Source organism: Lycium ferocissimum, chromosome 12 (assembly GCF_029784015.1).
Source record: "Lycium ferocissimum isolate CSIRO_LF1 chromosome 12, AGI_CSIRO_Lferr_CH_V1, whole genome shotgun sequence".
NCBI classification, from domain to species: domain Eukaryota; kingdom Viridiplantae; phylum Streptophyta; class Magnoliopsida; order Solanales; family Solanaceae; genus Lycium; species Lycium ferocissimum.
The window spans coordinates 52,893,208-52,907,542 of record NC_081353.1 but is presented as its reverse complement, the minus strand read 5'-3'; the positions used below and the strand labels follow the sequence as shown (position 1 = coordinate 52,907,542).

Sequence of the window (14,335 nt, the reverse complement as noted above, 5' to 3'; positions counted from 1 at the left end):
TTTTAAAAAACATAAAAACCAAAAACCCCAAATTACCTTCAAAATTCCAAAGAAGTGAAAAATATGTGATTTTTATGGCCAAACGCCTACTTAGTTTTAAAAGTGGATTAATTTAAATGCAACAAATCGACTGAAAAAGGGAAGAGAAACCTAATATATAAAAAGCTAAAATGGGGGAAAAAAGGTTATCTTTCCAATTGAATAACAATTTCCGCAAAAGATCCAAGTTGCCATCGATAAGTCATCCTGAAAAATTACAACTTACTAGAAGACTAATTATTTTATTATTTTAAAAAAGAAAATGACTAAAACTATTGGCTTTGCAATGTCAGCTAAACCAAAGTAATGTTATTCATAACCGACTATATACACTAGCAAGGGGCGAAGTACAATAAACATTCAATTTGGGACCGTCATTTAAGTGGTAGCCGAAGCTAATTAGGCCAATTCGCAGGATTGCCGTTATTTTGGGGTGATCTTTAATATTTGCCCCTCAAATGGGTGGTCTTTAATTTTTGCCCTTCGCTTAATACCATGAAGCTTGGGGTTCGAATCCCTGCTCAGTAAAAAAAGTAAAAAAATATTCACAAGACAGAGTTTTATAGCAAACTTAGGCCTATTCGGGCCAAAGTTAGGCCTGCAGGCAGAATTTTGCCTGCTTCAGGCAGAGTTTCAAACTCTACCTTAAGGTAGAGTTTTGGGCAAAACTTTGCCTTAAGGCAGAATTTTACCTTCAGGCAGAATTTTGATGAGTTTTGCTCAGTGAAATTTGGCTCAAGGCAAAGTTTTGAAGGCGAAATTTTACCTCAATTTTTTTTTTAAATTTTTGATTAAGCAGGGGTTCGAACCCAGAACCTAGGAGTTTTAGCCGAAGGACAAAAATTAAAGACCAACAATTTGAGGGGCAAAAATTAAAGACCAGTACATTTAAAGGGCACTCCGCACAATTTTTTGTTTGTCGAGTCAATACCTCACGTTGTCCCAATTTCAGTGGGTTTTTAATATTCGTCCCTCAAACTCGTGGTCTAACTTTTGCCTTTTCAAACATCTCTTTTTCGCATAGGATTGGATTTCGCTTGCATAGATTAGACTTCGGGCATAGGAAAGCTTTAGATTTCGCTCGACGTAAGTTTTCTTCTAGAATTGCCTGGCATACGTATCATAATATTCCACAAACTTGATGCGCCGGGACAAAAGAAACTTTCAACACTCAATAAAATCCGAAAAATACTATATAACTTACGCCACATAATTTAGTTCCCAAAGCATAACTTCACAGCGAGGCAAAAGTTCAGCTTATAAATCTTAAGGTAACTTTACCGAGCGAAGCACGTCTTGACATTTTCATTAAACAAAGAAGAAAGAAAATTAAAGACTACGATACGCGCAAAGAAATATTAAAAAGCATCACAAATACGAAAAAGAAATCAAATTAAAGATCAGTGTATGAAGGACAATCCCCGCAAAAACTTCAATTTTTCTTAACATCCACTTTAAAACCACTTCTCATATATAAGTGGCACCAAAGTTGAAAACTTACTGAACTATTTTTGCAACTTGACTGAATGTTTAAGGAATTAACTATGTTTAGGATTTAGCTAATATACTTGTATGGGGCAAAATTCGTATTTAATAGCTGTCTGAATCAAAGATCGGCGCGTGGAAAATAGAGAGAAACCAGATGTGACTCAGTAGAGGCGACCTAGGGCTCGACCCACATATCTGTACCAAGAGGAATGTCGAACTTATCGAGGGCCCAGGTTCGTAAAGTGTGCTTGCCAAAACCCGGGGGTAGGTGACCTGTGATTATGGGAGTAGCCGGTCATGATAAGTCTCAAGGATAACCAGGGGCGGATCCATTAAGGGTCGTGGGAGTGCCACGCCACCAGCAAGCTTCGCCCGAAACCCTGTCTATAGATACATAAATACAGAACCTATATACAAATAATTAAAGTGGCACCCTGAGAACAAACTGAGTCCTTGGTGTCAGTGGCAAAGGGCACTCCTTTCCTTTGTGAGGTCGCGGGATCGAATTCTGCGGCTGCATTTTACAATTTTTTTTTTAACTTGCTGGAGCAAATTGACATTAGCAACGTGACTGTGTACAAAACAATTCCCAAGTATTGTTGACTTAGTTTCAATTAACAATGATTGTTGATTAATTTAATTTATTAATCTTTGACTTTTTTATTTCTTAAAGTTGAAAACATAAGTTTCTCTCTCTTCTCTTCAAAAAAACAAACCCTCTCTTCTCAATTATCATCAAATAAACAAACCCTCTTCATTGCCCCAAAGCCAAAACCCCAATCGGCTCCATTGATATTTGCCTAGAACATCTTCTTCTCCGAGCCACGATCGCTGCTTCCTCCATTGACCCATTGTAAGAATCTCTTGGTCTTTCTTTCTTGATTTCTTTTGAGTTTTTTTAATCTCTTGGTCTTTCTTTCTTGATTTCTTTTTGAGTTTTTTTTCTTACAAAATGCTTTTTTGTGTTAAAGTTGTAGGCTATTGCTTGTGGGTTTTGTTCATATGTATAAAAGTTGTAATCTTGCTTGTGGGTGTGTACAGTTTTGTATATAAAAGCTGTAATCTGCCATGATTTTCAGAGCATTTATGGGTGTTGTCATTTTGCTTGTGGGTTTGTGCATTTGATAAAAGTTGTAATTTTTCTTGTGGGTGTGTACAATTTTATAGAAAAGTTGTAATCTTGCTTGTGGTTTTTGTAGAGTTATGTATAAAAGTTGTAATTTTGCTTGTGGGTGTGTACATTTTTGTAAAGAAGATGGGTCTTATTTTCGTTAGTAGAACTGAGATCATATGTTGATAAGAAGGGCTTATTTTTCGTTAGTAGAACTGAGATTATATGTTGATAAGAAGGGCTTATTTTTCGTTAGTAGAATTGATATTATATATTGCTTTAAACAAATGTTTCATCGGAAAGACGAATAACCCGAATCAAAGCCTGAAAAGACGAATAATCCGACCTGAAGCCCAAATTGATCGAATGACCGCGCAAGACTTGAAACTTCAAATTCTTATCCGCCTCCTGGTGATAACCAATCAGTATGGGAGACGTGCATAAACTGATCAACGAAGTGGGGCGTCAAGTCCGGAGTGGCGTTGCTTAAGGTTAGGCTATAAAAACATCCCTTTCCCTCATTTGTAAGGCATCAGATTTCCAATCACAAAATACAACTGTATTCTTACTCCATTGTCATACTTTAGCTTTCAAATTCTTAAGCTTTATCTCCAACATTGAAACCGAGCGTTGCTAGCCAACAACGGAGATACTAACAAACATTACCCGGAGCCCGTTCTTTTTTTGTATTGCCGTTTCAAAATACTCAAATTTTATGTTCAAAAAAAGAAACAGATAAGTTCGTTTTCACTTTATGTTCGCTTTTTAAACAAGCCTGTGTCAGCTGTCTTACTTTGCTTTATTCAATTATTGATCGGTTCATTATTACTTGTGTATTATTTAATATTGTTTCTCTTATAGCGAGTTAGCATCGTTTACTTTATTATTTGATCGACCTTAACCTGTTTGTCCTTAAGTTACTATACAATTTCAATTGTTACTCTGAATTACGGATTTATGGGTAAACAATACTGATGCAATAATTCTTTTTGTTCTATAAATGTATTTTAACCTACTACACTATGTCATTTATTCTATTTTTCAAATTCCATATAAGACTTAGGGTGTGTTTGGCATGAAGGAAAATGTTTTCCATGAAAAATATTTTTCAAGAACATAAGTGGGTTTCTTACTTATTTTCTTGTGTTCGGCACGTAAGCAAACAATAATATTCTAAAAGGATTTTATATGATCTAAGACAAATTCTATGAGGGGTGGGGGTGATGATGGCGGGGGGGGGGGGAGGGGGTGGGATGGGAGTGGGGTGGGGTAGGTGGTGGTGAAGATGAGGTGAGTTCCAGGTAGGAGGATAATCAATCGGTATGAAATACTACGCTAATTTGTTTTCCCTACTTTTATCATTTTTCTCATTTTTCAGAAACTTGTTTTCCTAAAAAAATGTTTTTCAAGAACTTTGACCAACCGAACATGAGAAAATTGAAAAATATTTACGGAACACACCCTTAATATGACTTGTTTTCCATTATAGATAATCAGATGGTGCAAATAACTATACATTGTTAGTGCACAAAAGTTAAGCTCTTACGTGAATCTTTCTTAATAGGAATACCTATTTGACAATTCTTTACTTTTCAAAGCTTTACGATTTTATTCTCTTTCAAAATTTGGAACACTTTTCCAGACAAGTAACTCCAAACACCATATAAACTGCAAGCATGTCCAATCCTGTCAATACATGAAAGAAAACCACAAACATTCTCAACTAGCTAACGGTAACATCAACGAGGATTACGGTGGAGTGAAGAGCAGGATCGCTTTTTATCCTTAATTAAGGTACTGGATTCAGTCCTCATGGTATGAAATCGCCTTTATAGGGAGCTACTTTAACGTGGACTTTCCGGCGTGACTCCAAATTTAATTGGGCCCCAATACAGATACTAGACACCGAACAGGAAACCCCACCAAAAAAAACTAGCTAACGGTGTAGCGATCTAGTTTCTGAAGAGAACTCCTTCTGCAGCTGGACCAATATTCTGCCACAAGTTTAGCAAAAAAAGAATTGGTTTGCATGAGTCTTGAGGGCTGATCATACTCCACAAGCTCCCCTACAATAATAATTGCCAAATTTTGCTTTAAACATCTTGTTACTGAAACTGATGCTCCACGTTTACAACGGTAAATAAAGGTTGAATACATCAACGACGACCCCTTAAACTTGCTAGCATATTTCATTTAGAAATTCGAACTACGACATGTCCAATTGATCACCTGAACACATGATAAAGTGTTCTTATTAGACATTTCCGGCTCAAATTTTGGAAAGCCTCGGTGCATGTTCTCAAGTGTCCATTACGTAGATAAGTTAACAATTTAAAATACATCACGTCATTTAATTATACACATTAGCCTTCATAAGTGGTAAAACCCAAGTCTGTTCCAATTGAGGCTGATGTAGACAATTAAAAGAGGTGACATATTTTATCTGACTACGTAATGGGCGGTAATTGAAAACATGCACAAAGTTAAAATTTGAGGCGTAAGTGTCTAATATGAACACTTTATCATATGTTCATGTGATCAATTAGAACAAATCATAGTTAGAATGTCTAAATGAAATATGCTGACAAGTTTAAGGGTTGTCGATGTATTCCGCCTTAAATAAACATACCAAAAGAGAGGACCATGACCATGTCACTGTCTATGACAGTAGGAACTCTGTGAGCAACTGTTATTACTGTGCAGTTACAGAATTCTTCTCGAATAATTCTCTGCAGAATTGCATCAGTAGCCGAATCGATAGAGGCAGTTGCTTCATCCAACACTAGTATTCTGTTCCTCCTCAAAAGGACCCTGCCTAAACAGAAGAGTTGTCGTTGCCCCGTACTCCAGTTTTCGCCTTCATCACTCACTGTCGAATGCAAACTCAAACATAATACATGATATATCACATATTCAAAAAAGAAAAATAATTGTTACATTTGTTGAAAATTTAACTCACCTGAGGAGTCTAGTAGGTTTGGCAGTGTACTAATTGTAGCCTTAAGCTGGCATTTCTCTAGAGCCTGTAAAGTAAACCATATAATAATGAATTGTCAAGAGTATGAAGTTTGATAGAATTGTGTCGATGAGCTAGAGACTTTACATTCCATATCTCTTCATCAGAGTAGAGACCTAAAGGGTCCAAATTTGTTCGAACGCTCCCCTTGAAAAGCGTTGGTTCTTGAGGGATGATGCTGAGTTTTGACCTCAAATCCTTGAGACCTATAGAACAAATGTTAATGTCGTCTATGGTAACTTGCCCGCTATAAGGCTCTACTAAGCGAAATAGAGTGCTTATAAGTGTTGTTTTGCCACTTCCTGTCCTTCCTACAACTCCTACTCTAGTCCCCTCGCAGAAAGTGCAAGTTATCCCTTTGAGAACTAATGGAGCATTTGGACGATATTTAATCTGCAATTGGACAAGAACTACAATGGTTAGATATAACAATATTTACAAAGTTTTATAATGAGTGTTCAGGAACTGTAAGCATAGAGACATCAGATGATAACTCTTGCTTGAGGGGTTAATAATTGGATATACAATCAATCCTTTCTATAACAGTCATATTTTATAATAACATTTCACTATAACAACCACGTTTTATGTGGAACTAATCTTTCTTATCATGTTACAGAGCTACTCTGTAACAACATTTCGCTGTAGCAGCCAAAAGATATCCAAACAAATGAGGCTGTTATAGAGAGATTTGACTGTGCATTATTAACATATATATGGATATATGTTAAATGTATGTAAGATTACAAGTTGTAATTACTCCACCTTTAGATCCAACAATTCTATTCTACCCTTGGTAGGCCACGACGATGGTGGCCTATTGTCTTCAACGATTGCTGGAGGCTCAGGAGGTATACGCATGAACTGTTTGATCCTTTCAGCTGAAATGACATAGTTAGCTAAGTTGCTATACCACCGGCTTAAGAAAACTTGAGTATTTGTAAGTGCCAATGCATAAGAAAGAGAGAGTCCGATAAGCCCTGAACAAAAACAAGAAAAAAGCTATCAACAACTAGAACTTAGAAAAATCTCGAAACACCTAAAGATATTAAAATCAACTGAAGCAAGAAACAGAATGACTACCTGTAGAGACGTAACCCTTTGGGATCGAAACTATGAGAAAAGCTGCCGTGAATAGGGTGAGGTTTTGAAGTGCTTCGGTTCTAAAAACTAACCACTCGATTGCTCCATTGGAACAAAGAAAGACCTTTGCATCTGCATCAATAAGTTTTAGGTAGTTTTGAAAGAATCTGTCTACTGCACCAAACGCTCTTATTGTGGCAACTCCAAGTGATGTCTCAGTTGCATAATTCATAACAGGAGCCTTTGTTGTCCCATTGATTCTCATCAACTCCTTGGCAGTGGGTTGATAATGTCCCTTCAAATAAAGAACAAATATTTCAAATTAGCAACTTGTTTTTTCTTTTGGATAGGAGTAGACATATTCAGAGGAAAAAATGGGATACTTATATTTTTGGACCGCTCTAAAAATTAATAGTTGGCAAATTGTATATGTTTTGTATATTAATTCGATACAATTCAACAGAATCTAAGAAATGATTTTAGTATAAATATACATAATCAGTGTATATGTGTTGTTTATTTTGGCTAGCGCCCGTAACTAATTTTCACCTGGACATATTTTGAGCCCACTGTAGCAATGATGCCCACAAGGAGAACCTGCCATGTCACTGAGGCCATAATGCCGATTGTTGCAAGCAATTCTATTCCAGCAGCCATCACAAATGCATAGGAGAATGGAATGTCGAAATCTAACACACTCAAATCTGATGAAGCCTGAAAATTCAATTAGTAGGCAGCAATCAGTGAGACGTGTTTATGTCACGTACTATAAGTTGTTCAAAGGAAACGACACTGTTTTCCGTACACTACTAAAACAAAGGAATTAGAGACATGACAAATTCCGTAGCTAAACAACAAAATCCGTCACTAATCCTATTTAGCGATGGATTAGAAATGAATTTTCAAAATATTCTGTTACCTCAAGCATTTAGTGACTAAGTTTATAGCTAATTCCAGTGTTTTTTAAATAGTGGTAGTTACAAGTGCAAAAGAAAAAAATGTTACCCGGGTCAATATCCGTCCAACTGGAGTAGAGTCGAAGAACAACATGGGAGCGTTGAAAATAGAATTTGTGAAACCAGAAAAGAAGGCTTTAGATGCTTTTAAGCCCAAGAGAGCTGCAAATAGAGATCTGAGATACACGAAAAGTGCGCTAACTAATGACACTGAAGTATAGACACCAATAACCATGATATGGCTAATTTTAGGACTTTGAATCGCGATTGCTAGCCAGTAACTTGCAGCAGCCTGAAAAGCAACAAAGCCAGCCTGAGTAAGTACGTTATAACAAAGGAAGAGTGATCCTTTAGATGTTACAACATAGTCTAGGAAGATCTTCCACACAGCACTTTCGCTTTCTTTTTCTTCCTCCTGTGTCAATTGTATTCCCTGCTTTAATGTAACGTCTTTTTGGCTGTTTTCTTTTACAATGTAAGGCTCATCAGCCTCTTCTAGCTCAATTCCAAATCCTGCATAAGGATCGCGTTCATCTTTATAGGTTAGCGGATCGAGTCCAGCTACAACATTTTTGTGAGCATTTACAAGCTGTTCAAAGGCCATCCCGGACATCAAGAGCTCATCATAACTTCCTGATTGAGTAATTTGTCCACTCTCCATGACCTGGAAAAACAATCGGAAGATAAGTAAAATTAAGGGATTACTAATTTTTGGACCACTCAAAAGAATTAGCCAGTAAATGTATAGGTTTCGTATTAAGTATAAATATACACATAATATACATATTGTATACACAAAACATACACATAATATACATAATCTGTGTATAGGTTTTGTCTATTTTGGCTTAGTTAATTTCGGCTGACGGGCCAAAAATGAAATAAGCCCTAATAATAATTGACATACGCTTAATAATAAGAGCTGGAGAAAGATTCTAACTAGTCCGCATTAGTTACCAGAATTTGGTCAACCTCAGATAGGAACTCCACTTGATGAGTAACAAGAATAACTGTTTTATTCTTCAGGGCAGTCATAACACAGTCCTGCAAGTATGTTCAAACTATAAAATGTTATGTTTCTTTGGTCAGTAAATGCTGAAAATGAATGGTAACAAGTTTTCACAGTTAACCTTACATTAAAAAGAGTTGCTGCTGTATGTGCGTCTACAGCGCTAAACGGATCATCAAGAACGTAGACATCAGCATCGCTATAAACAGCTCGAGCAAGTTGAATCCTCTGCTTCTGTCCTCCGCTCATATTCAACCCTCGCTGACCTATCTCCGTGAGGTCACCATAGTCAAAATTATCGATATCTTTGTCTAGAGCAGATACCTTAACCGCCTCATGATACTTGTTTTCGTCCATTGACCTCCCAAACAGTATATTATCGCGCACCGTTCCACTCTGGATCCAAGCAGTTTGAGAGACATATGCGATGGATCCGTATACATGTACCTAGAAATAATTACAAAAAGAGTTGAAGTCAATTATAGGAGATAATCGATAACCCCTTAAACTTGCCAGTAAATTTCAATAAGACACAAACTATGGCTTGTTCCAGAGCACCTGAACACATGATTGACTGTTATTAGCCACTTTCAGTTCCAATTTTGGAAAAACTGTTACGCGTGTTCTCAAGTGCAAATTACATAGATAAGTTAACCACTTAAATTTATGTCACCTCCTTTAATTATACGCATTAGTCTCAATAAGCCGTAAAATCTCAAGCATGTTCCAATTGAGACGGATGTATATAATTAAATGAGATGACATATTTTATGTGGTTAACTTAACTACCTAATAGACGCTTGAGAAGAACGAGCAAAAGTTTTTCAAAAATTTGAACTGAAGTGTCTAATAGGGGCACTTTATCATGTGTTCAGGTGCTTAAACAAACTGTAGTTTGAGTGTCTAAATGAAATTTACTGACAAGCTTAAGGGGTTATCGATGTATTAAGTAGATAATAAAGAAGATCATGATATGAGGACTCCTTGATGACTCACTGTTCCTGCAGTTTTTGGTATTTCTCCAAGTATAGCAAATAAAAGAGATGATTTTCCAGCTCCAACTGGTCCACAAACTGCAATCTTCTGTCCTCTTTTTGCTTGAAAATTTAAATTTTTAAGCAATGCATCAGGTGACTGGGGATCCCAGGTGAAATGACCATTTACTATACAAACACTATGATCTGAATCCCCAAGAGGAAATGCCTCTACATCATCTGTTTTGATTTCATCTTCAAGTAGGAAACTATTTATCCTATCAAAAGAAACTTTGACTTGAATCACATTTGACAACGCTTCCGGTAGCATTCTAACAGGTTCTGACATGGACCTTAATGCCGCCAACACAGTGAAAATCGTAGCAGCATCAAATGGTGCACTCTTGAAAAAGACGAGTCCTAAAAAGATGACACATGAGACGATTGTTGGGGACGTCCAATACAACAAAGTGTTATAAACTTTGTTTAACTGAATTTTACCCAACCACTTGAATTCGTCCTCCCTATGCGAGTCGATTGTTTTCTTGAAATTCTCTTCCCAGGACTGTAACTTGATTATCTTCATACTATTGAGAATCTCAGACATGGACCGGAGTCGTTTATCTTGTGCAATCATAAATTCAGTCTGACATTTCTGAAGTATTTTTGCAAATGGAACATTCAGCAACCCAAAGATAACAAGGGGTACTAAACCTGGAAGTGCCCCGAGTCCAACAACTCCGAAAAGTACACCAACAGCAAAAAATATTTGCACGCCAGAGCTCCATAATGAGTGAAACCACATCGGAGATTCTCCCATCCGGTAAGCATCTACAGCAATGTAGTTTACTATCTCTCCGGTTGAGTGTCTACGCCTACCTAAATTCGAGAGCTTGAGCTGTTTTTGATAAACTGCTACCATTAGAGCTGATCTTATTCTCATACCAATCCTTCTCGAGTAGAAAAAGAAATGTCGAGAACAAAGAGAGTCAACAAGCTTGTCAACAACCAAGCACCCTAATAAGACAACACCTTCAAAAAATGTTCCTGTCTCGCGACTTGAATAAGCCACGAATGCATATAGCATTAACGGAGCAATTACAACAGAAATAATCCTGAGAAATATTAATGCTCCTGCAAGTACCATTTGTTTCCAGTAAACTCTTGCTATGGCCTTAATGAGTAGTTTCTCTGATTGCAATTCACGGGACAATTGCTCGTAGGCTAAGATCGCTTCATCATCGGATCCTAGACAAGGTATGTCTTCAAGAGCTAAAGTTTTCGAGTTTCCTAGGCCAAGTAAACGATTAACCCAAGAGAATGACAATTTGCTAAAAAGACCGCCATGTCCTATACTAATTCGTTTCTCGTGATCAGGTTGATCAACTAGTAGAGGTTCTAACAAACTCTGTTTCGAAGAGGATTGAGACATGATGTGATGAAAGGTACTTAAGGCATAAAATAAAAACAAGAAAGTCACTAGCCATGTCACCAGGTCTAGTATTTGGATGCTCTGTGTTTTTATCGAAACTTCAATATTGAGAGTGGAAATCAACAAAAAGAAAATGACCCACCAAGAAGAAATAAGGATTTGGATCCATTTAGATCCTTGAACAAGCAATGATGTTGTTAAAGTGATCCAAATTAATCCACAAACAAAGCATTGTAACCAACTTAGATTACTAATACCACCATCTTTAGTACAACTAATGAATTTACATAAACCAAGACCAAAATACACAATGCTTACAAGAGCACAACATATAGAAATACCTAGAGCCATCCAGTCCTTTCTATAACCACAAATAATTCTAATTTTTCTCATAGAACTTACAAGTAGGACTAGAAGTAAAAGAAAGACTAACAAGAGATTCAAGGCGTCTACTATTGTTCTGTGGATGCATAATGAACCCCAATTGAATTCTCCTCCACATATCCACAAGAATTCCCCTGCAGTATCATTGTATTCAAATATATGATAAGTCACCATATTATGAATCATTTGTTAGTCAAGAAGATAAAGTAGGCATCATAAAAAAAGGGAACTACCTTCGACATTTAAACTGAACTCATTGTACTTTGGAGTTTATGGTTCAGAATTAATTGTTTGTTGAAATTTTAGAGATTTTTCAGATATATAGTATCTTTTGCATCGAAAATATTGGATTCAGTTGAACCCGTAGATTATAAGCTAACATTCACCACTGCTGGAGAAGCCATGTAACACATTTAGAGAGGCAGCTTTCGGCTGATGGTCAATAAAGTAACAAACATTTATCATCATAACATATACTCCACTTTATGTTTCATTTTTGGTAAACAAGAAAAAGCTAACAATTTTCTTCATTCAAGAATCAAAAGAGCAACAACGAAAAAAAATATTTAAATCAAAGACACAACAAGGAATGTAAAAGGTTGCATACCAAGTTGAGCAGTATGTGGAGAAGCCATGGTTAGAGGATGCCTATAATCAAACGATGCAGCTACCTTTAAATAGTTGATTTTTTTTTTTTTTATTAAAATATATATACTTAGGATTAAGTTCTATTTTTTTTACACGGTAATGTAACATGTGATAGTGGATTAATTGCAGTATATATAACCTAAAGGAAACACGGCTAAAGAGACCACAACAACAAAAGTACAAAACCATTAATTGTATGCAAGTGGTGACGATAATGTTACAATCAACATAAATGTTTTGATATTAACGTATGAGTAATTGTGTTTGTATCGTCCTATTGTGTCTGTTCTTAATAATCTATCAAAAAGAAGTTAAAGATTGTCCCTTTCTATGTCTAAACAATTTAACTTTTTATAAGATGATTCTGACACAATAAATATCCAAGGCTTATTTTGAACCACACATTTCAAAAGTCTTCCTTTATTTCTTAAACTTTGTGCCAAGTCAAAAGAGAATAATCTTTTTGGGACGGAGGGAGTAGTAGACAACGTGTTTACTCTTGGGCTAAACTAGCTCACTGACTTCTTTTTTGTGTATGATGGGTCTTTGATGCTACGGGTAAAGGTAGCAAACCGCCCTTACAGACCGCACAAACACACTAAGTGGGACTCTACGTCATCACTTCACAATCTCAATACTTGTCTCACTGAACAAAGTGTTCCCCAAAAGGCCTCACACCATTAGGAGTATTCCACACCTTATACATAACTTATTTTTCTTTTCCGCTATCAACAGGCGATTGTTAGCATAATGGACAGATTATAGAATATCTACATTAAGAGATTCTTGATATGGTGAATATGAAGAGATACTATGAAATATTATTAAGGATATTCTACATTTAGTGTAGAATATTATTAACATTAGCGGTAGAATATTATGAAGAATATTTTGTAGGATTTATATTTAGTGTAGGATATTTTACTTCCTTTCCTCTCTTATTTCTCTTGTATATAAATACCAATGTATTGGAATCAAGTAATTGAGATAGTCATTCTTCAATTTCTCTCATGTTTTCTCTGTTCCTGACATGGTATTAGAGCCTTCTTCTCATTATTTTGATTCATAGTGTCTTTCATTTGTGGTTCTTTCAATTTTTTTTTTTTGAACTATAACCCATAAAAGCACATTTAGTAGACTGAGCAGAAAGTTTATTGCGTTGAGAAGGAGGCAGATGTATAAAACAAACACAACCAAATGTATGAAAATTATGATAGCTAGGATTATGATGATAAAGGCGATAATATGAAGACTCAAGATTTAACACTTTAGATGGCAGCCTATTAATTAAATGTAGACAAAGCTTCCACCAAGATTTGATGGAATGAGGAGGATTCAATCAATAAAGTACGAGTGACATCTAAGAGATGACGATTTTTACGCTCAATAGAACCCCATTTCTTTGTGGCGTATATGGGCAGAGACGTTGTGAGACAATTCCTTTGTCACGACCCAACCCCGTGGCCGTGACTAATGTCCGAATTGGACACTTATACGTGCCGACACCCGAACTAGCATATTAACTCGCATAATCATAATTAATCACATATGTCCTCGGTATATCGCATAATAGTCAACATGGGTAAACGTAAGCCGGCTAGGCCGGCTGCCAAAATGTCGTAATCTCAAAATATGCACAAAGGCAAGCCGACTAGGGGCCGTGGCGGGTGGACCGCCCAAAACGTATAACACACACACATACGTACAATATATAGCCATACCCACGACATATCACGGACACCTTAAACGAAGTAACAAAATCAATGACGGGATTGTGGCCCCGTCGTACCCCCCGAATAAATATATACATATGCAACGGAAAGTGTATATACCAAAATATAGGCCCCGAATGAAGGAGCACTCCCCACAGCGTAAAAGGTGTCTGAGTGGGTGGATCGCAAGCCGAGCGTCGCAGATCCGTACGACACCTTATATGTACTGAGTATGTAAAGCAGAAATACAGAATCATAATAACAAATTACAGAAAATAGATATGGTATGCAAAATATCAAAATATTTATCAAAAATATAAATCATGCATAGGCTCTTAGAACGATGGTCGCCCGCCTGTCGATGGCGCCATACCACATCATACTCCAGAAGGTTTCAAATCTCCGACACCCGACATATCATATCACATCATAAAGCCGTACCCCCGTAACGCCAAATATACACGTTAAGGGGACTACTGGAAC

The 14,335-nt window shown here is 36.6% G+C and overlaps 1 protein-coding gene across 1 annotated transcript; it reads right to left on the bottom strand.

Moving 5' to 3' along the window:
• Nucleotides 1-4,496: 4,496 nt before the first annotated feature.
• On the bottom strand, nt 4,497-12,288 carry LOC132039822 (ABC transporter C family member 8). Its single transcript, XM_059430346.1, has 12 exons — nt 12,100-12,288; nt 9,699-11,626; nt 8,829-9,149; nt 8,651-8,737; nt 7,743-8,357; nt 7,287-7,451; nt 6,738-7,032; nt 6,420-6,634; nt 5,742-6,047; nt 5,598-5,661; nt 5,268-5,507; nt 4,497-4,704 (listed from the first exon to the last, which is right to left on the bottom strand). Exons 1-12 carry the CDS (start codon nt 12,125-12,127, stop codon nt 4,571-4,573), a joined length of 4,398 nt encoding a protein of 1,465 aa, XP_059286329.1. The 5' UTR covers nt 12,128-12,288; the 3' UTR covers nt 4,497-4,570.
• Nucleotides 12,289-14,335: the final 2,047 nt, after the last annotated feature.